Below are 25,372 nucleotides of genomic sequence, written 5' to 3'. Positions count from 1 at the left end.
TTTGGTAGGCCGTCATTATAAATTAGAGTTTGTTCTTAACTGATTTGCCTACTTAAATAATGGTTAAATAAAATTAAAATAAATACAAATAATTGGCTAGGTTGATAATGACTGGGAAAAGACAGTATGTGATCCTGTGTTTGTATTAGTATTTATTAGGGATCCCCATTAGTTCCTACCAAGGCAGCAGCTACTCTTCCTGGGGTCCAAACACATTGAAGCACTTACATAACATATAAAACAAAAGATAAAACAGTATCATCTAACATTATTACTACATATATACAATACAAGATGTTTAATAGCACCATACAACAATCTCACAATGTGTGCGTATGAATGTGTCTGTACCTTTGTGTGTGTCTCTTCACAGTGCCTGTTGTTCCATAAGGTGTATTTTTAAGGTACATGTTTTTTTAAATCTGATTCTACTGCTGCATTAGTTACCTGATGTGGAATAGAGTTCCATGTAGTCATGGCTCTATGTAGTACTGTGTGCCTCCCATAGTCTGTTCTGGACTTGGGGACTGTGAAGAGACCTCTGGTGGCATGTCTTGTGGGGTATGGTTGGGTGTCCATTCAGCTTGTCCTTACAAAAACAAGTAGTGATGAAGTCAATCTCTCTTCCACTTTGAGCCATGATAGATTGACATGCATGTCATTAATGTTAGCTCTCTGTGTACGTTTAAGGGCAAGCCGTGCTGTCCTGTTCTGAGCCAACTGCAATATTCCTAAGTCCCTCTTTGTGGCACCTGACCACACGACTGAACAGTAGTCCAGGTGCGACAAAACCAGGGCCTGTAGGACCTGCCTTGATAGTGTTGTTAAGAAGGCAGAGCAGTGCTTTATTATGGACAGACCTCTCCACATCTTAGCTACTGTTGTATCAGTATGTTTTGACCATGACAGTTTACAATCAAGGGTTACTCCAAGCAGTTTAGTCACCTCAACTTGCTTAATTTCCACATTATTCATTGCGAGATGTAGTTGAGGTTTAGGGTTTAAGTGAATGATTTGTCCCATATACAGTGCTTTTAGCTTTGGAAATATGTAGGACTAACTTATTCCTTGCTACCCATTCCGAATCTTGCTGCAGCTCTTTTAAGTGTTGCAGGCTTTTCAGTTGCTGTAGACAAGTACATTATTATAGTGTATTATAGTGTCTAGTTTGAGAAACAGACGCCTCACAAGTCCTCAACTGTCAGCTTCATTAAATAGTACTCGCAAAACACCAGTCCCAACGTCAACAGTAAAGAGGCAACTACGGGATGCTGGCCTTCAAGGCAGAGCTCCTCTGTCCAGTGTCTGTGTTCTTTTGCCCATCTTAATCTTTTATTTTTATTGGCCAGTCTTAGATATGGCTTTTTCTTTGCAACTCTGCCTAGAAGGCCAGCATCCCGGAGTCGCCTCTTCACTGTTGACGTTGAGACTGGTGTTGTGCTTCTTTTATCAGGATAACAGTTTTCAGCTGTGCTAACATAATTGCAAAAGGTTTTTCTAATGATCAATTAGCCTTTTAAAATTATAAACTTGGATTAGCTAACACAATGTGCCATTGGAACACAGGAGTGATGGTTGCTGATAATGGGCCTCTGTATGCCTATGTAGATATTCCATTAAAAATATGCCGTTTCCAGCTGCAATAGTCATTTACAACATGAACAATGTCTACACTGTATTTCTGATCAATTTGATGTTGTTTTAATGGACAAAAAAATTGGCTTTTCTTTCAAAAACAAGGAGATTTCTAAGTGACCCCAAACTTTTGAACGGTAGTGTACACAGACACACTGGCTTTACTCAATGTCTGTTCCCTCTCTGTCTCTCTGTCTCTGTGTCTCTCTGTCTCTGTGTCTCTCTCTCTCTCTCTCTGTCTCTCTCTCTCTCTCTGTGTGTCTCTCTCTCTGTGTCTCTCTCTGTGTCTCTCTCTCTCTTTGTCTCTCTCTCTCTCTCTCTTTCTGTCTGTCTGTCTCTCTCTCTCTCTCTGTGTGTCTCTCTCTCTCTGTCTGTGTCTCTCTCTCTGTGTCTCTCTCTGTGTCTCTCTCTCTCTTTGTCTCTCTCTCTCTCTCTTTCTGTCTGTCTGTCTCTCTCTCTCTCTCTGTGTGTCTCTCTCTCTCTGTCTGTGTCTCTCTCTCTGTGTGTCTCTCTCTCTCTGTTTGTCTCTCTCAGCTGGAAGAGCAGTTGAGCAGGCTGCTGAGGGAGAAGAATGATCTTCAGTCTCGTATGGAGGAGGACCAGGAGGATATGAACGAGCTCATGAAGAAGCACAAGTCAGCTGTCGTCCAGGTAACACACACAATGCAAGGGTCATTCTGCATTATTTCAATGGTGTAAATAGTATTTGGCATCAGCTTAGTGCTCTCCATTAGTGTTAATGTAACTGTGTAGAGCAGTTTGCTATCAAGTGGAGATGAAAAGTGAGCTCTGTCTGGCTGACACTGATGGAAATATGAGTGATCTGCTTCTACTAGCTGCAAATGAATGTATCCCGTCTAAAGTGAGACAGCTGTTCCCCTGGGCTCGCTATGCGGAGCGCTTCATGTAGCAGAAAAAAAGCACTAATCTCTAATATTTCATTTCACACAGGTCACATTGAAATGCGGTGTGTTGATGTCTCCCCTCCCTACTCTTGCTTTTAAAAATATGTCGCTGTGACATGGTCCCATCAACATGTTTGTTTATGGTTGTTTATCAATCTGTTTTTTAGCTGTTTAGACCAAATGGGGAGGAATATAATATGTTGTACTGTGCTACTTAAAGTAAACATGATGCAATACACTGTAGAGATCAGACTGACCAGTAGCTTGTTTGTGTGTGTGTAGTCAACCCAGAACCTAGCCCAGATCTCTGACCTACAAGCCCAGCTGGAGGAGGCCCTCAAGGAGAAGCAGGATGTCCAGGAGAAGGTACAGTTCACTAGGACACAGCTGGGAGGGTATAGGGATAGACAGTGCTATCCTAATGCATCACTTTGTCTGCACTTAGAACAACATAATGGGACTCATTGAGCAGGACTAGCTAGCTGACATAAGTCATCTGCCTCATGGAATTTAAAGTCCTCAACCCCTATCTCCTCTCTTTGCATGGTAGTCCTTACAAATGATTGACATGGGATAATCAATGTGTCTTATTAGAGATGTGTCTATCAGAATAACCAAAATTGTCGACTCTGTTTGGCAGTTGAAGATAGAGAACGTCTGTCGGACTGTTGTCTGTCACGGTGCCCAGTGGCAATGATGTGGCATTTGGCTTTAGTAGTCCCCAGCTTTAACATACGCACCCTTCAGTCGTAGTGATTTCATTGTGGAACAGTGTTGTGTGGTCACAGTCTGTGTGCCTTTTCTTATCAAATCAAGGTGACCCTGCAGGGGATCAAACCTGTAATACCTTTACCTCTCTCTGTCTGTTGCCCCATAATCCGACCCAGACACGGGACATTTGTGTTGTAGCGTGACACTCACATTGTGGCGCTCCAGTCTGGTGATAACCATCAGAGACCCTGGCCTCGGAACAATTATCCCCACTGTTGCTGAGGGGGGTGGGGGGGGGGGGGGGGGGGGGTCGTCTATCATCAACATCAGGCTATGAGGGCAGTGTCCGAATCCCCCTTTCACTCTCTCTCCCCCGCCATCTCTGGCTTGCTCTCTCTCTCTTCCACTCACTCTCTCTCTCTCTCTAGTCAGTCATTATGGCAGGGAAGCTGTCATCTTATTGAATGTACACCCAGGGGCTCCCTCATACAGGAGCTTGTAAAGGACAGTTTCTTTCAATTCACATCGAAATACAAGAATATTAAGAATAAATATATAGTCAGTATGTTTTAAAACGGTAATATTTTATTTCCTTGAAGGTTACTTTAGGCCTATTTAAAGACTTGAGTTGGACTGGAGGGCATAAGTCTAGTTGTTAGTTTAGCTACATTGGTTTCAGATTAAACAAAAAGTCTTCGTCTGACCTCGATGTACGTCCCAAAGTCAATATTCAGGAAATTATTATTCCTAACAAATAGTTTCTCTGCTTTGAAACAGCGGAGCAACTTTTAGAAATAATTAAAAGCAATTCAGTCAGGGGCACGTATCTACGCTTTGAGTAATAGATACAGTGGGGCAAAAAAGTATTTAGTCAGCCACCAATTGGCTGAAGTTCTCCCACTTAAAAAGATGAGAAAGGCCTGTAATTTTCATCATAGGTACACTTCAACTATGACAGACAAAATGAGGGGAAAAATCCAGAAAATTACATTGTAGGATTTTTTATGAATTTATTTGCAAATTATGGTGGAAAATAAGTATTTGGTCACCTACAAACAAGCAAGATTTCTGGCTCTCACAGACCTCCTCTGTCCTCCACTCGTTACCTGTATTAATGGCACCTGTTTGAACTTGTTATCAGTATAAAAGACACCTGTCCATAACCTCAAACAGTCACACTCCAAACTCCACTATGGCCACGACCAAGGAGCTGTTAAAGGACCAGAAACAAAATTGTAGACCTGCACCAGGCTGGGAAGACTGAATCTGCAATAGGTAAGCAGCTTGGTTTGAAGAAATCAACTGTGGGAGCAATTATTAGGAAATGGAAGACATACAAGACCATTTGATAATCTCCCTCGATCTCACCCTGTGGGGTCAAAATGATCACAAGAACGGTGAGCAAAAATCCCAGAACCACACGGGGGGACCTAGTGAATGACCTGCAGAGAGCTGGGACCAAAGTAACAAAGCCTATCATATGTAACACACTATGCCGCCAGGGACTCAAATCCTGCAGTGCCAGACGTGTCCCCCAGCTTAAGCCAGTACATGTCCAGGCCTGTCTGAAGTTTGCTAGAGAGAATTTGGATGATCCAGAAGAAGATTGGGAGAATGTCATACGGTCAGATGAAACCAAAATATAACTTTTTGGTAAAAACTCAACTGGTCGTGTTTGGAGGACAAAGAATGCTGAGTTGCATCCAAAGAACACCATACCTACTGTGAAGCATGGGGGTGGAAACATCATGCTTTGGGGCTTTTTCTGCAAAGGGACCAGGACGACTGATCCGTGTAAAGGAAAGAATGAATGGGGCCATGTATCGTGAGATTTTGAGTGAAAACCTCCTTCCATCAGCAAGGGCTTTGAAGATGAAACGTGGCAGGGTCTTTCAGCATGACAATGATCCCAAACACACCGCCCGGGCAACAAAGGAGTGGCTTCGTAAGAAGCATTTCAAGGTCCTGGAGTGGCCTAGCCAGTCTCCAGATCTCAACCCCATAGAAAATCTTTGGAGGGAGTTGAAAGTCCGTGTTGCCCAGCAACAGCCCCAAAGCATCACTGCTCTATATTAGATCTGCATGGAGGAATGGGCCAAAATACCAGCAACAGTGTGTGAAAACCTTGTGAAGACTTACAGAAAACGTTTGACCTCTGTCATTGCCAACAAAGGGTATATAACAAAGTATTGAGATACACTTTTGTTATTGACCAAATACTTATTTTCCACCATAATTTGCAAATAAATTCATTAAATATCCTACAATGACATTTTCTGGAATTTTTTTCTCATTTTGTATGTCATAGTTGAAGTGTACCTATGATGAAAATTACAGGCCTCTCTCATCTTTTTAAGTGGGAGAACTTGCACAATTGGTGGCTGACTAAATACTTTTTTGCCCCACTGTATGTAGTGCATGTAACAAAGTCCGGTGTTTGAATCCCTATCCTGGTCTGAACTATGTTAAAACTCTGAACCACTCAATCGAGAGAGCCCGGGTTACTCCTAAAGAGGAAGGTTGATTTGGATCTGGACCCACTGTAGAGATGTGAAAAGCACCCAGTAGAGGTGTGAAATGACAGAGGTGCATGGCTCATAGATTAGCCCTCAGGCCTAAAGCCCTGGTGTGAATAAAGAGTAGCCCTCAGGCCTAAGGCCCTGGTGTGAATAAAGAGTAGCCCTCAGGCCTAAGGCCCTGGTGTGAATAAAGAGAGTAGCCCTCAGGCCTAAAGCCCTGGTGTGAATAAAGAGTAGCCCTCAGGCCTAAGGCCCTGGCGTGAATAAAGAGAGTAGCCCTCAGGCCTAAGGCCATTGGTGTGAATAAAGAGTAGCCCTCAGGCCTAAGGCCCTGGTGTGAATAAAGAGAGTAGCCCTCAGGCCTAAGGCCCTGGTGTGAATAAAGAGAGTAGCCCTCAGGCCTAAGGCCCTGGTGTGAATAAAGAGAGTAGCCCTCAGGCCTAAGGACCTGGTGTGAATAAAGAGTAGCCCTCAGGCCTAAGGCCCTGGTGTGAATAAAGAGAGTAGCCCTCAGGCCTAAAGCCCTGGTGTGTGTACCTCGGGCAGTTGTTGTTGCCATCCTGTACCTGTCCCGCAGGTGTGGTGTTCGGATGTACCGATCCTGGGCAGGGGTTGTTACACGAGGTCTGCCACTGTGAGGACGATCAGCTGTCCGTCCTGTCTCCCTGTAGCGCTGTTTTAGGTGTCTTACAGTACGGACATTGCAATGTATTGCCCTGGCCACATCTGCAGTCCTCATGCCTCCTTACAGCATGCCTAAGGCACGTTCACACAGATGAGCAGGGACCCTGGGCATCTTTCTTTTGGTGTTTTTCAGAGTCAGTAGAAAGGCCTCTTTAGTGTCCTAAGTTTTCATAACTGTGACCTTAATTGCCTGTTAGTGTCTTAACGACCGTTCCACCGGTGCATGTTCATTCATTGTTTATGGTCCATTGAACAAGCATGGGAAACAGTCGTTTACGGTCGAAGGAATGAGCGTTACACCAAGGCCTGTACTCTGGAGAGAGTTCGATTTGGAGGTGGAGGGTCCGTCATGGTCTGTGGCGGTGTGTCACAGCATCATCGGACTGAGCTTGTGTGTTACAGGGAAGACATCCTCCTCCCTCATGTGGTACCCATCCTGCAGGCTCATCCTGACATGACCCTCCAGCATGACAATGCCACCAGCCATACTGCTGTTCTGTGCGTGATTTCCTGTAAGACAGGAATGTCAGTGTTCTGCCATGGCCAGCGAAGAGCCCGGATCTCAATCACATTGCTCATTCTGGGGCCTGTTGGATCGGAGGGTGAGGGTTAGGGCCATTCCCTCCAAAAATGTCAGGGAACTTGCAGGTGCCTTGGTGGAAGAGTGGGGTAACATCTCACAGCAATAACTGGCAAATCTGGTGCAGTCCATGAGGAGGTGATGCACTGCAGTACTTAATGCAGCTAGTGGCCACACCAGATACTGACTGTTACTTTTGATTTTGACCCCCCTTTGTTCAAGGACACGTTATTCAATTTCTGTTTGTCACATGTCTGTGGAACTTGTTCAGGTCTCAGTTGTTGAGTCTTATGTTCATACAAATATTTACACCTGTTAAGTTTGCTGAAAATAAAAGCAGTTGACTTGGTAAAGGACATTTCTTTTTTTGCTGAGTTAACATAATATACTGTATGGTGGCAGTTTGTTTCTGCTACGGTATGTTGTTCTTTCTAAAACCCTTCCTTGTTTGTGTGTTCCTACTCCTGTGTTTCACTCCCTCAGCTCTCGGCACTGCAGAGCCAGCTGGAGTTCCAGGAGACGTCTATGGTCGAGAAGTCCCTGGTCAGCAGGCAGGAGGCGAAGATCCGAGAGATGGAGACCAAGATGGAGTTTGAGAAAACACAGGTCAAACGCTTGGAGGTGAGAGCATGCAGGGGGGCTGAGGGGCATTCTAGAAAAGGAGCGTTGGTTGCGCCTGGCGGCCTGTCTAGTGTGTGTGTGTGTGTGGGGGGGGGGGGGGGAGAATTGCCCAGTGGTTGAAGTGAGGGACGATTGACTCCCACCACCTCCACCATGCAAGTTTTGCCACCTCACAAACGGTTATTTATATTTTTAGTGCTGGATTCAGCCTCATAACCTTCTAACTTAGACTGTTAGCATATCACAGTTAGATAATGCCTTCTGCTATGTTTGTCCTCTGACTAGCTCATATTATATTCACTCCACAAAATAATTTGTTATTCTGTCAGTTTCAAATGACATTGTGATATTGCCTGCGACAAACATTTAAGTGAAGGATAAAGGTTACTGTTCACACACAGCCAGGGAAAAATAGAAATCCATTTTCTTCCCCTCAGACAAATGCATCTCTGCATTTGCAACTTTTGGACTTGTAATTACCATCAATGTGCAGACAGCCAGACACACTGCTTTAACTCCAATCTAAAAGTAAAACTCTCTCAGAGAATCCCTCTCTGTCAATGTTCTCCACTGGATGGAATAATAGAAAGACCAACTAAGAATTGTTCAGTTCTGGGAAGGATACGTCCAAAGTTATAAGGGGTTTTAAGGTCGTATTTAGCCATGTCTTGTTGCTACTCATGGCATTTGAAACCACTGTGAGTGGCTGGATATTTCTGGTAGACAGAAAACTATAGGAGGCCAATCAATAAACATCTGAGAGGGCAGAGAGCAGAACTCACCCACTCACAGTGTGAAACATCGACAAGGCTGGAGGCTAATGGCTGTTTAGCATTAGTGGAGGCTGGATTCAGCCTTTTCAGTGCATTGAAGTTGCTGTATGTGCTCATATGAAATGCTGGAGCATTCTTCTGCGGAGCAAATACAGTATGTAGCAGAACAATGTTTAGCAAGTAGACTCTATTTAATTAGTAGTTTCTTGCCCTTACTTGGGGAATATCTCAAAGCAACTAAGTTAATTTCTTGAACTGCATTGTTGGTTAGGGGCTTGTAAGTAAGCATTTCAAGGCAAGGTCTACACCTGTTGTATTCGGCGCATGTGACCGATACAATATGATTAGATTTTTTTGGTGTAGGTTTTTCCTCAACTGAATCCTATTTTAGATATGGAGTATCTCTCATAGCTGCATGCATGATACGGTCTCTGACCTGTGCCAGATGTAGACTGTGAGTGCAGTGTTTCTTCTAACATGGTCCCTGTCTGCTGTTGGTCATTCAGAGCCTGGTGGCCCGTCTAAAGGAGAACCTTGAGAAGCTAACAGAGGAGCGGGATCACCGCAGCACCAGCGAGACCCGGGAGAAGGAGCAGAACAAGCGGCTCCAGAGACAGATCAGAGATATCAAGGAGGAGATGGGAGAACTGGCCAAGAAGGAGGGAGAGGCCAGCCGCAAGAAACATGAGCTGGTAAGACCCAAAGTCACAAATGGGTCGAGGGGACTGGGGCGCTGTACAGACTGCCTTTTTACAGTGGGGCGCTTTGAAGATATGAAATAACGGCTGCAGTTCCCATCAACCTTGCTTTGTTCAGGATTATTAGACATTCAGAAAAATGAGAACGACAAAAGAGACTTCAGAAATGGTCTGATGTAGGTGTAATGCTGGGACCTTAGCTTAGAGTGTCTCACTCTCTTCCGACAGGAAATGGATATTGAAAGCTTGGAGGCAGCCAATCAGAGCCTGCAGGCGGACCTTAAACTAGCCTTCAAGAGGATTGGTGACCTCCAGGCCGCCATCGAGGACGAGATGGAGAGTGACGGCAACGAGGACCTCATCAGCAGGTATAGCTGTCTATTTTGTGCCTGGACATATACATTAACCTAATACAATAGGTATAGCTGTCTATTTAGTGCCCAAACATATAAATTCACTTAATATAATTAATTTACCTCATGTCCTCTCATGACAGCAAGTGTCAGCTCGTCAGCACGCACTGAGCATAGAGAGCAGCTACTGTTACACAGTTAAACTGTAGATAAACTCAGCAGAAGAGATGGTAGGAAGACGACGAGAGCGACGGAGAGAGAGAGAGAGATGGAGAGAGAGAATGACCCAGTCAGGATGGATGTTCCATTGAAAGAGGCCTTGGATAAAGCAATCAGAGAGAACTCTCCCCCGACTCTGTCTTTTCTTATTCACACAATATGAAAGATTTATGTGCTGAAAACTGCTGGGCTTAATTTTCAGGCCTTTAAAAATATATATATTCTTTGTTTCCTGTATTCGGTGAGATAGGCAGCTAGCTAAAGCTACGTCAGTGAAATCGAGTTCCGTCTCCTCCCGTTCCTTATTTATTTACTCGCTCTCTGCTCCTGCCGAGCCTTGTTTGTTTATTTGTTTGTTTATGAGTGCAGTCCCGGGGAGAAGGCCTTTCTTCCCTCTGTGAGTCAGGTTTGAGTATAGTGTGTACTCTTTCTTCTCTACGCGGTAACAGGATTGGGATCAGGATGATGTGGTGTGCTGAGTCAGTAACCCAGCAATATGCAGCGCTTGAATCTCTCCCACTGGGAGGAAATATCTTTAATAGAACCACAGGGTCATCATCATAGAATTAGAATACTAGTAATTGAATAGGATATATATGGTCATCACCACCACATCAGCCATGATATCCACAATGATTTAGGTTTTAGATCCTTCAAGCATTAGCCTATTCATCACATTCTTTTGGTTTACTTGGACTGTACCTACCCATTTCCTGTCTCACTTTTCTCTTCTGTTTGTTTTGTGTTTGTATTCTTTCTTTCTTTGTGTCTCTGTCTTTCATCCATCATCATGACCAGTTTACAAGACATGGTGACAAAGTATCAGAAAAGAAGGAACAAAACGTGAGGAACTGGAGCTTGTGTTGTTTGACATTGTTTTAAATGCTATTTTGGAATAGTCTGATGCCCTTCACTGGAAAGGATGCAATATCAAGCAGCAGATATATTGTCCATGTTCAAGCCATCTCATATAAGTTCAAGTTTATGACTTACGGCATAGTCCATATGTCACTTCATAAGGACTTAACTATGGGATACCATTCAACGAACAAGCTCAGTGATACTGCATCGTTATTCCAGGGCTCAGCTATTCCCCCATAGCCTAATTTGCTACACTCTTCATTGCATGAGGCCACATGCTGAACTGCATGAATGCCATTGACAACATGCTTTTCTAAACCAAGCATAAACAACCCCTTCCCCAGAGTGTCTGTGTGGTTATTCATTGAGTAACGCCTTAAACTGCGGTAATATATATAATATCTAACTGCCGTAGTAAGCATCCATCGCTGGGTAAGTGTCATGTGGTGTCCACCAGGGCTCAGTTCTTGGACCTTTCCAGTGAGAACCCTACTTCCTTTCTCCCCTTGTGTTTGCTGTCCCAGCGTGTCCTCCGGGGGTTCTGTTGGACACCGCTGTGCCTTGTTTGAACAGCGTTCTTTGCCCAGAGGCTGCACGCCCGCTCTCAGGGCCTATTGAATATTTCAGAGCTTTGCTCTGGGGTGGATGTGAGATATGACTGTCTGCCTCTGACGACGGAAAGACAAATGGTGTGTTCCTCATGAATCTTTTACACTCACTATATAATGCAGAACCCTCAAATGTCTTACAAAAAGCTCTCTGCTCGTCTGGAAAGTGGCTCACATGCAGTGTTAACCTTTGGGTCTGGGCCATTCCAGTCCCATGTCCATGTGCCCTTACAGTAGTTACTGACGTTCCTGCTGTTCAACCCTTGTTAAGCAGTATTGTAAAGTGCTGCATTTTGTTAAAGTAGAATGTGTTCTGAATGTTAAAGGTAGACTCCGCGATATGACGTCGATGCAGAAAGTAAACAGCATAGTGGGTCATTTTTCGCAACAACTAAGAGCGTTGAAGCGTGAGGCTCAACTTCTCCACTGTTTTGTTCCTGTGGATGCCACACTGTGAACAGAATGAAGCAAACCCATGCACATGCACAGCTACTGTATGTGACTGTCTGAAAGTCAAGTCTTGCATCTCGCTCATCTCAATATCTGTGGTGCTGCTCGTGGCAACATCATTTAGCTGAGTCTACCTTTAATGATGGGCTTGAACAACACTTGCGTATTACAGCAGAGAATGTGGTGTTGGGAAGTTCGTCTTTTTAGGGAGTAATTGGATGAGAGACCCCAGCTGTTTTTTCCAGGGTTTTTGTTATTGAATCCTAACAATGTCTTTTATGTTGTTCAGTACTAGGCAGTAATGGCAATAATAACTACTGATTTGATAACAAAGTTTTGTTGGATGGGCATGTATATAATACATAGAAATAATTGACAATTGACTGGCCGAAAGTTGAAAAACAAAAGAAGTTGCACACCTAGAATTACATGTAGGTACGCTTTCAGAATATTGCCACAACAAGAGAGTCCCAAAAGTATTGCGCATTCAAAAGGCATCAGCTATCTTTACAGAGAACAAGGACTTTAACAACCGATGGTGCGCCATCCTAACAAATGTTTAAGGCCGAATTGGATACTATAATTGTCTCCATCAAGGACATACTGTACTGGAGAGTTTGACACCAGACACAACTGCACACTCAAAGAGACGACCAAAGCACTCCAAGAGGACCTTAAAGCAGCCAAGATCCACAAATACCAAAGGGATACGCAGTCAACGCAGTCTCCTACTTGCTGAACCCCAACCTGCGCCCGATTACCCAATAAAATCACATGTAAAATCAATAAAATCACATGTAAAATCAATAAAATCACGTGTCACATGAGATGACGCTGGAGAGACGAAGCAGGTACGGGGAGTAAAACATTTAATAAATAACGGACATGGAACGAGACAGGAACAGCGTCAGCAAACTAACACTAAAGACTAAAACAATACAAAGCAGCAGTGGGGAACAGAGCTGGGGACTGACAAATATAGGGAAGGAAATAAACAGGTGATAAGTGAGTCCAGGTGAGTCTAATAACCCTGATGCGCGTGACGAGGGAAGGCAGGTGTGCGTGATGGAAGGCAGGTGTGCATGATGCAGGGCAGGAGTGCGTGATGCAGGGCAGGAGTGCGTGATGCAGGGCAACCTGGTGCCCTAAAGCGCCAAGGGGAGGGAATAGGGGGAGCAGACGTGACAGTTAGGACTGTTTTGTGGCTCCTCTACTGATTACACATGCTCAAGTGAAGAGGAAACACCAGCTGTTACTGCACATGGCCACTCCCCCTCTGGCTCACAGTCCTCTTTTTTTAGGGGGACGCCATGGATCCAAAGCCGTCTGTAGACCTTACCGACAACAGGACATGACAACATTCTCCACAACCAGACCACAGACGTCACTACCAAGAGCAACAACGCCATGAGGACCAGCCACCGCGCCCGGAGCCAGCAACGCAACAAATCCAAGTGGTGAATCTGTCAAGTAAGAGTTTAACTGCACCTCAGATCTCTGTATTATGAGCCTCCCGAGTGGCGCAGCGGTCTAAGGCACTGCATTGCATCGTCACTACAGACCCTGGTTTGATCCCAGGCTGTGCCACAGCTGGCCGTGACCGGGAGACCCATGAGGCAGAGCACAATTGGCCCAGCGTCGCCCAGGTTAGGGGAGGGTTTGGCCGGGATTTTCTTGTCTCATCGAAATCTAGCGACTTCTTCTGGCGGGCCTAGCTGGACAGTGTTTCCTCCGACACATTGGTGCGGCTGGCTACCAGGTTAAGCGAGCAGTGTGTCAAGAAGCAGTGCAGTTTGGCAGGGTCGTGTTTCGGAGGCGCTCAACCTTTGCCTCTCCTTAGTCCATAGGGCAGTTGCAGTGATGGGACAAGACTGTAACTACCAATTGGATATAATGAAATTGGGGAGAAAAAGGGGTAAAAAAATTACAATTACAATTACCACCCGTCCAGGCTCCGTAGACATGCACATCGCACACCGCTCCTGAATATTACTAGCCAATGTCCTGTCTCTTGATAACAAGGTAGATGAAATTCGAGCAAGGGTTGCCTTCCAGAGAGACATCAGAGATTGTAACATCCTCTGTTTCATGGAAACATGACTCTCTCGGGATATGTTGTCGGAATTGGTTCAGCCACCGGGCTTCTCCATGCATCGCGCCGGCAGAGATAAACACCTCTGGGAAAAGGAAGAGCTGCGGTGTATGCTTTATGATTAACGACTCATGGTGTAATCATAACAACATACAGGAACTCAAGTCCTTTTGCTCACCTGATCTAGAATTCCTTACAATCACGTGCCGGCCATTTTACCTACCAAGAGAATTCTTGTCAGTTATAGTCACAGCTGTGTACATTCCCCCTCAAGCAGACACCAAGCCGGCCATCAAGGAACTTCACTGGACTATATGCAATCTGGAAACCATATATACTGAGGCTGCATTAATTGTAGCTGAGGATTTTAACAAAGCAAATTTGAGAACATGTCTACCTAAATTCTTCCAGTTATTGATTGCACTACCGCATGCGCAATACCCTTGACCACTGCTACTCTGACTTCCGCGAAGCAATACAAAGCCCCCCCGCCCTCCCTTCGGCAAATCTGACCACAACGCCATCTTGCTCCTTCCGTCTTATAGGCAGAAACTCAAACAGGATGTACCAGTGACGAGAATCATTCAACGCTGGTCCGACCAATCAGAAGCCACACTTCAAGATTGTTTTGATCATTCGGACTGGAATATGTCAGCCTCAGAGAACAACATCGACCTATACGATGACTCGGTGAGTGTGTTTTATAAAGACTGTGACTATTAAAACCTACCCTAACGAGAAACCGTGGATAGATGGCGGCATCCAAGCAAAACTGAAAGCGCGATCCACCGCATTTAACCATGGAAAGAGGTCTGGGAATATGTCTGAATATAAACAGACTAGCTATTTCTTCCGCAAGGAAATCAAACAAGCTAAATGCCAGTACAGGGACAAGGTGGAGTCGCAATTTAACAGCTCAGACACGAGGTTCTTGGCAGGGTCTACAGGAAATCACGGGCTGCAAAAAGAAATCTAGCCACGGCACCGACACCGACATCACGCTCCCAGACAAACTAAACACCTTCTTTGCCCGCTTTGAGGATAATACAGTGCCACCGTCGAGGCCTAACTAACAAGGACTGCACCCCCCCCCCCCCCCCCCCCCCCCTCCTTCTCCGTGGCTGGCGTGAGTAGAACATTTAAACGTGTTAACAATCACAAGGCTGCTGGCACAGATGGCATCCCTAGCCGCGTCCTCAAAGCATGCGCAGACCAGCTGGTGTGTTTACGGACATATTCAATTGCTCACTATCCCAGTCCACCCCCCCCCTCCTATCAACATCGAAGGGACAGCAGTGGAGAAGGTGTAAAGTTTTAAGTTCGTCGGCGTACACATCACAGACAAACTGAAATAGTCCACTCACACAGACAGTGTGGTGAAGAAGGCGCAACAGCGCTTCTTCAACCTCAGGAGGCTGAAGGAATTTGGCTTGTCACCCAAAACCCTGACAAACTTTTACAGATGCACAATCGAGAGTATCCTGTCGGGCTGTATCACAGCCTGGTACGGCAACTGCACAGCCCACAACCGCAAGGCTCTCCAAACGGTGGTGCGGTCTGCACAACTGATCACCGGGGGCAAACTACCTGCTCTCCATGACACCTACAGCATCCGATGTCACAGGAAGGCCAAAAAGATCATCAAGGACATCAACCACCCGAGCCAGTGCCTTTTCACACCGCTACCATCCAGAAGGCAAGGTCAGTACAGGTGCATCAAGCTGGGACCGAGAGACTGAAAAACAGCTTCTATCTCAAGGCCATCAGACTAACTCAAGGCCATCACTAACTCAGAGAGGCTGCTGCCTACATTGAGACCCAATCACTGGCCACTTTAATAAATGGATGACTAGTCACTTAATGCAATGCACTCCAAATAATGCCACTTTAATAATGTTTACATATCTTACATTACTCTAATCACATGGTATAAAGTACAGTATATACATCTATTGCACCTATATCGCTCATCCATATACTTACATGTACATCATTCACCCCTTTAGATTTGTGTGTATTAGATAGTTGTTAGGGGAATTGTTAGATTACTTGTTAGATATTACTGTTAGATATTATTGTTAGATATTACTGCACTGTTGGAACTAGAAGCACAAGCATTTTGCTACACTCGCATTAACATCTGCTAACCATGTGTATGTGACAAATAAAAGTTGATTTGATTTGATGCCTGGCTGGCTGGCTGTGTTGAACCCCCATAGGAAGCTGCTGTCTAGGCTGAGCTGCCTAATAAAAGCCCAAATGCTCTTAACATCAACACAGACGCTTGTAAGACTCAGGGACATCAAGGAGGAGCAGGGCGGAGGAAGCAGAAGAGGATCCATAGGAGCTAATGATGAATGTAATAGTGTGTAACAGAGATGTACAACCAATGGAGGCAGATTGTCACAGACAATTAATGTCTCCCTCCACACGCTGTGTTTGTTTGCCTCCCCTGGGCTCTCGGCACGGCTTAACTAATGGTATGGCGGTCAAGGATATAAATCGTGTGTGACACCATGTGTGAAGCGCTCGATTATAAAGGGTCCGTCATCCCGTCGGTTTGTTTTGGCCCCGGCCCGGGGGAAGGAAGGCCTTTGTGATCTGAATGCATCACCTCCATTTACCCACTGGCTCCTCCTTGGACAAAATGCACAAGGGGAAAGAGAAGCACATCCTTCAAGTCGTGGACAGGTCTCCTTCACCCCCCAAAAACATTTGAATCTCAACAGGATTGTACTTGTATAAATGAATAAAAAATTAGTGCTTAAGGAAATTCTCTCCTTGAATTAATGCATTTTTGACTATTTTGTACGGAGGGTTTTTGACATTGATTTTGCATAATGACAGCTAATGTAATTTTTCCCTGGTGATGTAATCAGGGTCAAGAGAAAAAAATGCCAGCCTTCCCCAAAAAAAGATTCTTAAACAATTTAGGTTTTTCGATTTTTTTCTTTCTTTAAAGCAACATCAGTGCTCTTAGTATTCCTGGGGCGGCGATAGTTCTTCAAAGCAGTATGTTGGCAGATAAGTGAATGGATAAAAGACAAATCTTAAGAGGCTGGGGAGGAGTTGACTCGCAAAGCCCAACAAAGACACAAATAGAAGAGATTTTTCTATATATATATACAGTGGGGCAAAAAAGTATTTAGTCAGCCACCAATTGTGCAAGTTCTCCCACTTAAAAAGATGAGAGAGTCCTGTAATTTTCATCATAGGTACACTTCAACTGACAGACAAAATGAGAAGAAAAAAATCCAGAAAATCACATTGTAGGATTTTTTATGAATTTATTTGCAAAGTATGGTGGGAGAACTTGCACAATTGGTGGCTGACTAAATACTTTTTTGCCCCACTGTATATTTTTTTGTTTTATCTCGGAGGAGAGGAGATGAGTTAACAGTCATTGAATTGTCTGCACCGGTTAGCTAACTTTAGCTTGTTTTTTCCCAGGTCTCCTTCATTCTTTCTTTGCCCCTATATTGACAAGGCCTCTGTGCCAAAGCCATCCGCTCACTCTGTCACAATAACAATTCTCACTGAACGTCCCCACATTGTCAAATAGGCCAGGAATGGCCTGCAAAGTTAATTACAGCTTCCCTCCTAGAGAAATGCTTTTATCTCGACTCCCAACCTTCTCCTTCCCTTATAAACACTGCCATCTTAGTGCCTAGTATTTGAAGTTATTGTACAGTTTAAAACAGAGCTGCCTAGTTATGACCATTCTATGATCAGGGGATGCTTTTGTATCTCTGCCTCTTAACGATTTTAATTGTAGCTACTGTATGTGCTGGTGGGTCTTGTGCAGTATACGTCCTGAAAAAGCTATTTTCTCTCTACTCCACAGCAAGATAAGAGGTTTTTAAAAGCAGATGTGGAGATTTTGAACCACCCCCGATCGATGTCTCAGTTTTATTATTAAGCTGTAACACCTTAATTTCGCAGCACCACATGAGCATTGGGCTCTGACGGCACTTAATGAGTGTCATGCTCTTTTCAACCGTGTCAAATTTCTGACAACCCTCCATTTCTCCTCACGCTTCGCAGTAGTCTGTCGACGCCATAATGATAATTTAGAGAGAAAACAGCTCAGCACCCAAGCTGTGCACCAAATCATTTTGTCAAGAGCTCAACCGCAACTTTGGGGGCTGTGGAGGGAATAGATAAGTGGGTGAGATGAAAGTGAAAATCCTAGGTTTTGTGCCCATTCTCTTCACTTTCCACTTCATCCCATTCCTGGTCTCTCTCCTTGTGCTCCACCTTAACTTGAGTGGCTTTGGATCAGAGTGAATGGAATTGAGTCCTCTTTGGGGGACAAACTGTGCCCCATTGCCAACTAACCACAGGGCCACAGTGATAACACTCCTAACAGTGACAACAAGTGCGGCGATGTGTGTGTTTCCTAGAGCTCCTGTGGTCTAGTGCATGTGGTTTTCTATTGTCTTCTCTCCTAATTCAATTATGTGGTCCTCCTTGGTTGCCTCACTAACTTCCAATACTACAGAATCCTTCTCTCCCCCTCTCCTTCTCTCTTCAACTTCACTCCATCCCTCTCTCACTCCTCCCTCCATCTCCTCTCCCTCTTCCTCTTTATACATTTTCTCCATCACTCTTTCAGCTCTTCCCCACCTCTCTTTTCCTCTACTCCCACCCTGTCCTCCCACTGATGTTGTGTTTTGTCCCTCCCCTCCACACAGTGAGGGAGACTCATCTGACTTGGAGATTGAAGACTGTGTGGACGGGGTCAAGTCCTGGCTGTCCAAAAACAAGGGATCTACCAAGAACCTCTCAGATGACGGCAGCCTCAAGAGCTCCAGGTCAGTATGGCACATCTTCACCACTAAGGTCTTGTCTTCACCACTAAGGTCCTGTCTTCACCACTATGGTCCTGTCTTCACCACTATGGTCCTGTCTTCACCACTATGGTACTGTCTTCACCACTATGGTCCTGTCTTCACCACTAAGGTCCTGTCTTCACCACTAAGGTCCTGTCTTCACCACTAAGGTCCTGTCTTCACCACTAAGGTCCTGTCTTCACCACTAAGGTCCTGTCTTCACCACTAAGGTCCTGTCTTCACCACTAAGGTCCTGTCTTCACCACTAAGGTCCTGTCTTCACCACTAAGGTCCTGTCTTCACCACTAAGGTCCTGTCTTCACCACTATGGTCCTGTCTTCACCACTATGGTCCTGTCTTCACCACTATGGTCCTGTCTTCACCACTATGGTCCTGTCTTCACCACTATGGTCCTGTCTTCACCACTATGGTCCTGTCTTCACCACTATGGTCCTGTCTTCACCACTATGGTCCTGTCTTCACCACTATGGTCCTGTCTTCACCACTATGGTCCTGTCTTCACCACTATGGTCCTGTCTTCACCACTGCTTCTTTATCACACACACGCACATTCCCCCTGCTTACAGAGCAGCCCAAACTGGTTTTAGTGTCCAGTCCCCCCCTATCAGGATGTTGACGTCGTCCAGCCTAGCACTTAGCTCCCAATGCAGATAAAACAATTAGACTGGAACACTTGGCTAGACATAGGGAGGTGTTATTATTATTATTACTGGTGTTTCCTCCAGCCTCTTTGTCTTTTATTGTCACTGCCTTGATGACAGCCGCCTCCCTGGCAGTTTTATCGACATGCCCAGTGGCCAGCTGGCATGCATACCTACACCCCTCCTCTTTCCCCCCTCCTCTTCCTCGCTCTCCCGTTCTCCCCTCTCCCTGAGATTAATGGATGTGTCTGACAGCTTCGATTGCCCTAGATTTGTCTGTCCCACACCCCCACTTCAGCTGCTCACAACTTTGAAATACTTGTAAGAGTTTTTAAATCTCTCGTAACTGTGTGTCCCCACAGACATCTTCCCTTCCTTCAGGAGGGCTCAGTTCCTTGATCTCAGTTCTGTGTGTTGGTTAAGACGGAAACACACACATATGGGAAGTGCGTGTCCAGCTCTCTTGCTGAATCACTCAACATATTTAACCACAATGAGATGCTTGACTATAATTATTTCTAACATTTACACACATGAAATTCAAATGAATACCCCCCCTACTAAACTAGTTCAAAACAGAGACTTTGATTTTGCATAAAGGAATTGATTTGAACAAGACATTTTGTTTGAGGGTATTTCTCGAGTCAGTACATATCTTAAATTTGTATCTTGTGCATCTGTTTTTTTTCTGTGTTGAAGTTGTGAATTCAAACAGACATTCTCTAACCCACATTAGTTTGAATCATTGTTATATCTACTTGTCTTTACTTTCTTCCTGCTAAGTTCAATATATGCTCATCTTATTCCTGTTTATTCCTATCATTCATCTCTCCTTTTTAAGTTTGTAATTCATCTATCATTATTTCTCTCTTCCTCCTCTTCCACTTCCTCCATCTACTTCAACTTTTTTCTGTCCTGCCACTCCTCCCTCCCTCCCTCTTTCTAGATTTGCCGTAAACGTAGACGCAAAGGAAGGGAAAGAGTGGAAAGAGTTTAACAAAGAGGGCAACGAGAAAGAGGTAGATCAGAGCAGGCCAGTGTCTGCGATGAGTTCCCTGAGCTACAGGAAGCGCTCCAACATCAATGACTCCATCAGAGGTAAAGGGGACGACAGCTCCCTCTTCAGTTCCCTCAAGAAGGAACAGGACTCCCAGGAGTCTATCACCTCCTTCCGTAAGGCCAAGCCCAAATGCTCCTCACCCCAGGGTGACTCCTACTCAGTCAGCTCCAGCTCCTGGAGGAAGTCCCAGACTGGGAATGATGATGACCGTGGCTCAGTTATCTCCCAGGCCTACACTGAAGCCACCAGCAGGGCTAGGAAGGGCATGGACAGCCGCTGGGGGGACTTCGACAAAGAGTCCACCGTGTCCTCCATGGCCCCCAGCCGGGCCTGCGTTGCCACCACGCGCTGTGGCCTGAGCCCAGAGGACGACACCAAGTCGAGCATCAGCCTGGGTATGTCCAGTCCCCTGAGCCGCCGCAGCACTTCCGCACACCGTACGGACGAGTCATATGGAAGAAGTGGTCGCTGCTCCAGCAGCCCCTCTCTTAGTCGTCGTTCTGGGGGCAGGAGCCCTGGCAGCGTAAGCCGTGCTGACTCACGCATATCTGACTTCCGCAGCTGCCGCCTCAGCGAGTTTGATGACATGGAGGACGGGCACAGCGTGGCCTTCACTGAGCGCTCCACGGCCTACAGCCCCCACTCCTCCTCGGGACGCAGCCTGTCCATGCCCCCGCCACCCGCCCGCTCCTACAGAGATGATGACGAGCTCCCTGACACCTCGGACGTCAAGCCGGCCACCGTCAGCCACCGCAATTACCTGGACCCCGACCTGGAGAAGGCCATCAACGAGGTGCTCAACTTCAAACCCATCAAGTTCAAACGCACCAGCCTGGAAGACTCAGAGGCCGAGGCAGGGAGGAAAGAGGACGACACAGAGGACGACAGGAAGAGTGTGCTTAGCGTTAGGGGGAGAGGCGACAGGGAGGCGGACAGCGGGCGCAGCACCAGCAGTCTGAGACGCTCAGCGTCGGCCGTGGATTGTAGGAGGTCCTCCAGCAGTATGAGCAGCCGCAGCTGCAGCCGCAGCCACAGTGGAAAGAAGAGCAAAGGCAAGAAGAAGAAGAAGAGGAGCCACAGCTCCGAGTCAGACGGCTCCGATGATGACCGCTGCAGCAAGAAGGGCAGCTCCAAGAACAAAGGCAAGAAGTCCAAAAAGATGTCCAAAAAGGAGTCCTCTTCTTCATCCTCATCCTTGGATTCAGAGTCTGACTCAGAGTCTAGCTCCAGCTCTGGTGCTTCTACCATCTCCTACAAAAGCACCAACAGTGTGAAGAGAGCCCCTGGCCGCCAGGCCTCTAGCCCAGAGGGGGAGAGGGAGGCGGGGAGGCTTGCTGAAGGGCAGCCCCTTCCTAACAAGAAGGAGGAGAAGAATAGGAAGAAGAAAGTGGACAACCTGATGATGAAGTATCTGTACAGACGGGACAGTGACTGAGGCTGGCAGTAGGTGATGCCTGTTGCCTGGTGTGGAGTGTAGGAGTGTGTCCACTGCATGGTGTTGTGGTCTAACCACAGAGAGAGGTTGCTCAGTCAATCCTCTCCTGAGTACAATATAATATAACCTAAATATCCAGTCACCTTTTGAAAGCCTAATACCACATCAGTTGTGTTATGAATGATGCATCACTTTGACTTACTTGACCTATTCCTGTTAGTGCTTCAACAGTGCATCATCATTACTGTAGAGATGTACAATTTCACTTGGCTCATCTTAAGACATTTTTGTTTTCTATTTACACTCTCAATTCCTAAATACTAATTGAGGTCCTTAATTCACGAGAGCTCATCAGAAAGCAATTTGAATTTGCATCTCTTCAATGGCAATCATTGTGACATTGCTTTGCACTGCTGTAATTCAGAGAGGGGGTGGGGATGAGGGAGAGAGATAAGCGTGTTGTGGATGCATTACAATGCCGATTAGCCTAGCAGCAGGGGCTTAGATCGGAGGAAAAGACAAAGCTGACTTGGGTGTAGCCGTAGTGCTGCTCACTAGTTCTCCACCCAAACATCAGCCTGATTTATGGCCCCGGAAATAAGAAAATACCAGGGGTCGTCAATTAAGACGGCCACCATAGATTTCCCCTGCAGCCCCATTAACTCTGGCCGTAATTAGACCCACTGCATCGATTTACACAAGCAGCAAGTTCTTTTTAGATGCCCGATTGACAGTAATTAACACTAGGTTTGCATTATTTAAGCAGGCCTGAATGTTAAATCCTGTTCAGACTAGCAATAGCGGTAGGCTGCAGGAAGACTATCTAATGACAGAGAGAGGGTACTGAAGCCAGCCAGTGCACGGTAGGTGTGCCATTCTTCTGTTTTTGGAGAGGAAGCCACAGTGCATAGCAGATTCATTCAACCACAAACCAGAACCAGAATCCATCACATTCTCTCTGTGGAATAAGTTCGTTTTTTTGTTAAAAAAATGGTATACAAATGGACCTACTTTAGTTTTCTGACTAAAGCTACGGTAGTATGCATCCGTGCATGTGTTTGTGTACATTTATAATGTCTAACATTACATAAAGGATAAGAACATTGGATCGATGTTTGGTAATGATCGTGCCCCACTGTGTCCCAACTATCCTCAGGAGTTGTCTTTTGATCCTTTTTCTTTCTCTGTCCTTCCAGTCCTCCTAGCCGAAGACGTTTCTGCTCGGACAAATCTGAGGAAGAAGAGGAGGAAGAACAAAAAGAAGGTGGTGCGTCTCGAGGGTCCTACCGCTCCAGATATACACGCGGCAGCTACCTGAACAACAGTGACAGTGAAGACAAGCCCTCTGAGACAACGTAGTTAACACACACACCAGCCAACACAGGCTGCATGTTGAGAGGGCCCCAGTGGTGCATGATTGGACTCACTGTGCTGTTATCACACACGTGCACACTCTCACAACCACTCTGTTCTTCTAACCCTGCAACATGGCAATGATACTATGACTGTCATTATTATTATTCTATTACAAAACAGCTTGCATTGCTAAGGTCTAGAGAAGGTGCCATAGTACATCAGTGTACAGTACACAACACCAATGGTTTCTCTCACTCCACTCCACTGGGCCATCCCTGTCTTAATGTATTTCACCAGTCACATGTGACTGTGTGTCTCCATCTTGGATCTGGCCCCTCCAGTTGAACAGCACCTCCATTAATAATGACTTGTCTTTCTTGTCTCTGCTAGCTGCATGAGGACAGCTGCTGCTTGGCTGGAGCCATCGCCTCCTCCTTCCTAGATTTGATCATGATCATGGTTGTAACTGAGCCAAGGAACTGTAGCTATGTTCCCTGATGTTTTATCACTGCATTGGGAGACAAGAAAGAAAAAAAACAAGAAAAAAAGAGGGAGAAAATAAATACCAAAAAAGCCTTTGTTGCAACTAGGTGTGTACACTGTGTTATTTCCTATTTGCTCGTCCTGGTAAAAAAAAAGACCAGAGTTTATTTTTGGGAGAAGTGCCGTTGATATAAGTAGGGTCCTCTACAGCTGGCACCCACACAGCTGTGCTTAGATTCTGTCTACAGTGCCACGCTGCGCCACACCGAACAAAGACGCTTTCATCGGCTCATCTGCTTGTTTTTTTATTACTTGTTTTTGCCTAACGGGAAGACAACAGAAGAGAGCTGCAGCACCAAACTGCTTGTGATGAAACTTCAGTCCTTTCTCTTCCTTTTTTAATCTAGAATTAGAATTTGTTTTCAAGAGTGCTGCCATCAAGGACATGATTTCCAGGAGGTTTGAGTGTAGTGTATCCTATGAAATGCTTTGTCTCATATGATTTCAACTTGAATTGAACTAAGTACTTTGCAGAAATGCTTTTGGGGGAGGGTCTTTGGCTCAGCTGTTTTTTTCTCTCTGTCATTGTGGTTGTTGTTGTTCTTATGCTTTTCACTTGTTTTTTCTCTCCATTTGATGTGCTTTGCTTTCCAAAGGGAATGATATTCAACACCACGCTTTATGGTGGTTTGTCTTTAGTTTATATCTCCTTCAACACCCACATTTGGACCATACCATACTGGATTACACATGGTGAGGATTAGGTCTCCTCAACCAGCATGTTAAATCCACCACTCTGTAAACGGGATATAATGCATTCAAATCCTTTTCAGTGTTTCTGAAGCCTATTTGTCATGTAGGATTCATCAGTATTCTGTCCTGAACCAATGCTACCCTTTATAACAGCGCAACAGTTTAACCAGGAAGATATTAAAGACCCACACTTTTACGGTTGCTTGGCGTTACAATGAACCCTTCGGCTGTCTCTTTAGTATTTATGAATTAGCGTTAATGAATTTAGCAGGCCTGCCAAAATGTGTATTATCCATCTGTACATGGCAAGTGGGGCCGAAAGGATTTTGTTGATACTCTGCGTGAAGGGATAAGTTTGGTGTGATTGTATTACACATGATTTTTAAAGACACTCGTCTATCACATCCCCTTGTTCTCTATGCCAGGGCTTCCCAAACTCGGTCCTGCTCCTCCGCCGGGTGTATTTTTTGGTGTTTGCCCCAGCACTACACAGCGGATTGAGCTAATCAAAGCTTGATGATGAGTTGGTGATTTGAATCCACTGTGTAGTGCAGGGGAAACACTAAACCAGGACCGCGTGTGGGAAACCCTGCTCTATGCAGTCAACGTGACTTTTAAAAGGAATTTTCTGTTTTATGATGTCGTTATATGATACTCTTAAACCTGAGTCATCATAAAACACCTGGGGGAAAAATGAAAACAAAGAAATTAGTGAACATAACATTGCGGACTGTACACATTGCGGACTGTATAAATATCTGTATTGATTCATACTAGCTTTCAAAATAGTTCATGTTTATTTTCGTTATTGAACAAAATGACCACTTGTTATAAGTAATAATTTTGCATTACAGTTTAATATATTGTAAATAAATGATGACTCCAGACTGTAATTTTCTTCTATCTGTGGGTTTTTGTTTGATATTTTCTGCATTGGTGTTTCAGCCTCCAAGCTCCGGTCTCTCTTTTCAGACTTAAATATGCACATTAGAAAATAGTCTTGTACTAAACATTTCTGGAGGGCATGCTGTGGAAAAAAATAAATGAAAGGAAAAGATAAATAAATTCTGTTCTCTCATGCA

The 25,372-nt window shown here is 45.2% G+C and overlaps 1 protein-coding gene across 7 annotated transcripts in view; it reads left to right on the top strand.

Annotated features, from left to right (window-relative positions):
* The window catches only part of LOC139383202 (unconventional myosin-XVIIIa-like), a 198,639-nt gene extending 173,267 nt beyond the window's left edge, over positions 1-25,372 (top strand). For 5 of the 7 annotated variants that reach the window (XM_071127665.1, XM_071127663.1, XM_071127666.1 and 2 more), the window contains 9 exons: positions 2,170-2,286; positions 2,823-2,906; positions 7,518-7,655; positions 8,935-9,120; positions 9,355-9,494; positions 10,497-10,541; positions 18,404-18,523; positions 20,150-21,706; positions 22,895-25,372. In XM_071127665.1, the coding sequence (XP_070983766.1) occupies positions 2,170-2,286; positions 2,823-2,906; positions 7,518-7,655; positions 8,935-9,120; positions 9,355-9,494; positions 10,497-10,541; positions 18,404-18,523; positions 20,150-21,698 (2,379 nt within the window). In that variant the 3' untranslated portion in view covers positions 21,699-21,706; positions 22,895-25,372. The remainder of the gene's footprint in view (positions 1-2,169; positions 2,287-2,822; positions 2,907-7,517; positions 7,656-8,934; positions 9,121-9,354; positions 9,495-10,496; positions 10,542-18,403; positions 18,524-20,149; positions 21,707-22,894) is intronic. The other 2 variants (XM_071127667.1, XM_071127664.1) reach the window with 1 other exon arrangement.

This window comes from Oncorhynchus clarkii, chromosome 24, assembly GCF_045791955.1.
Source record: "Oncorhynchus clarkii lewisi isolate Uvic-CL-2024 chromosome 24, UVic_Ocla_1.0, whole genome shotgun sequence".
Classification (NCBI taxonomy): Eukaryota; Metazoa; Chordata; class Actinopteri; order Salmoniformes; family Salmonidae; genus Oncorhynchus; species Oncorhynchus clarkii.
This window is presented reverse-complemented; position numbering and strand designations above follow the sequence as displayed.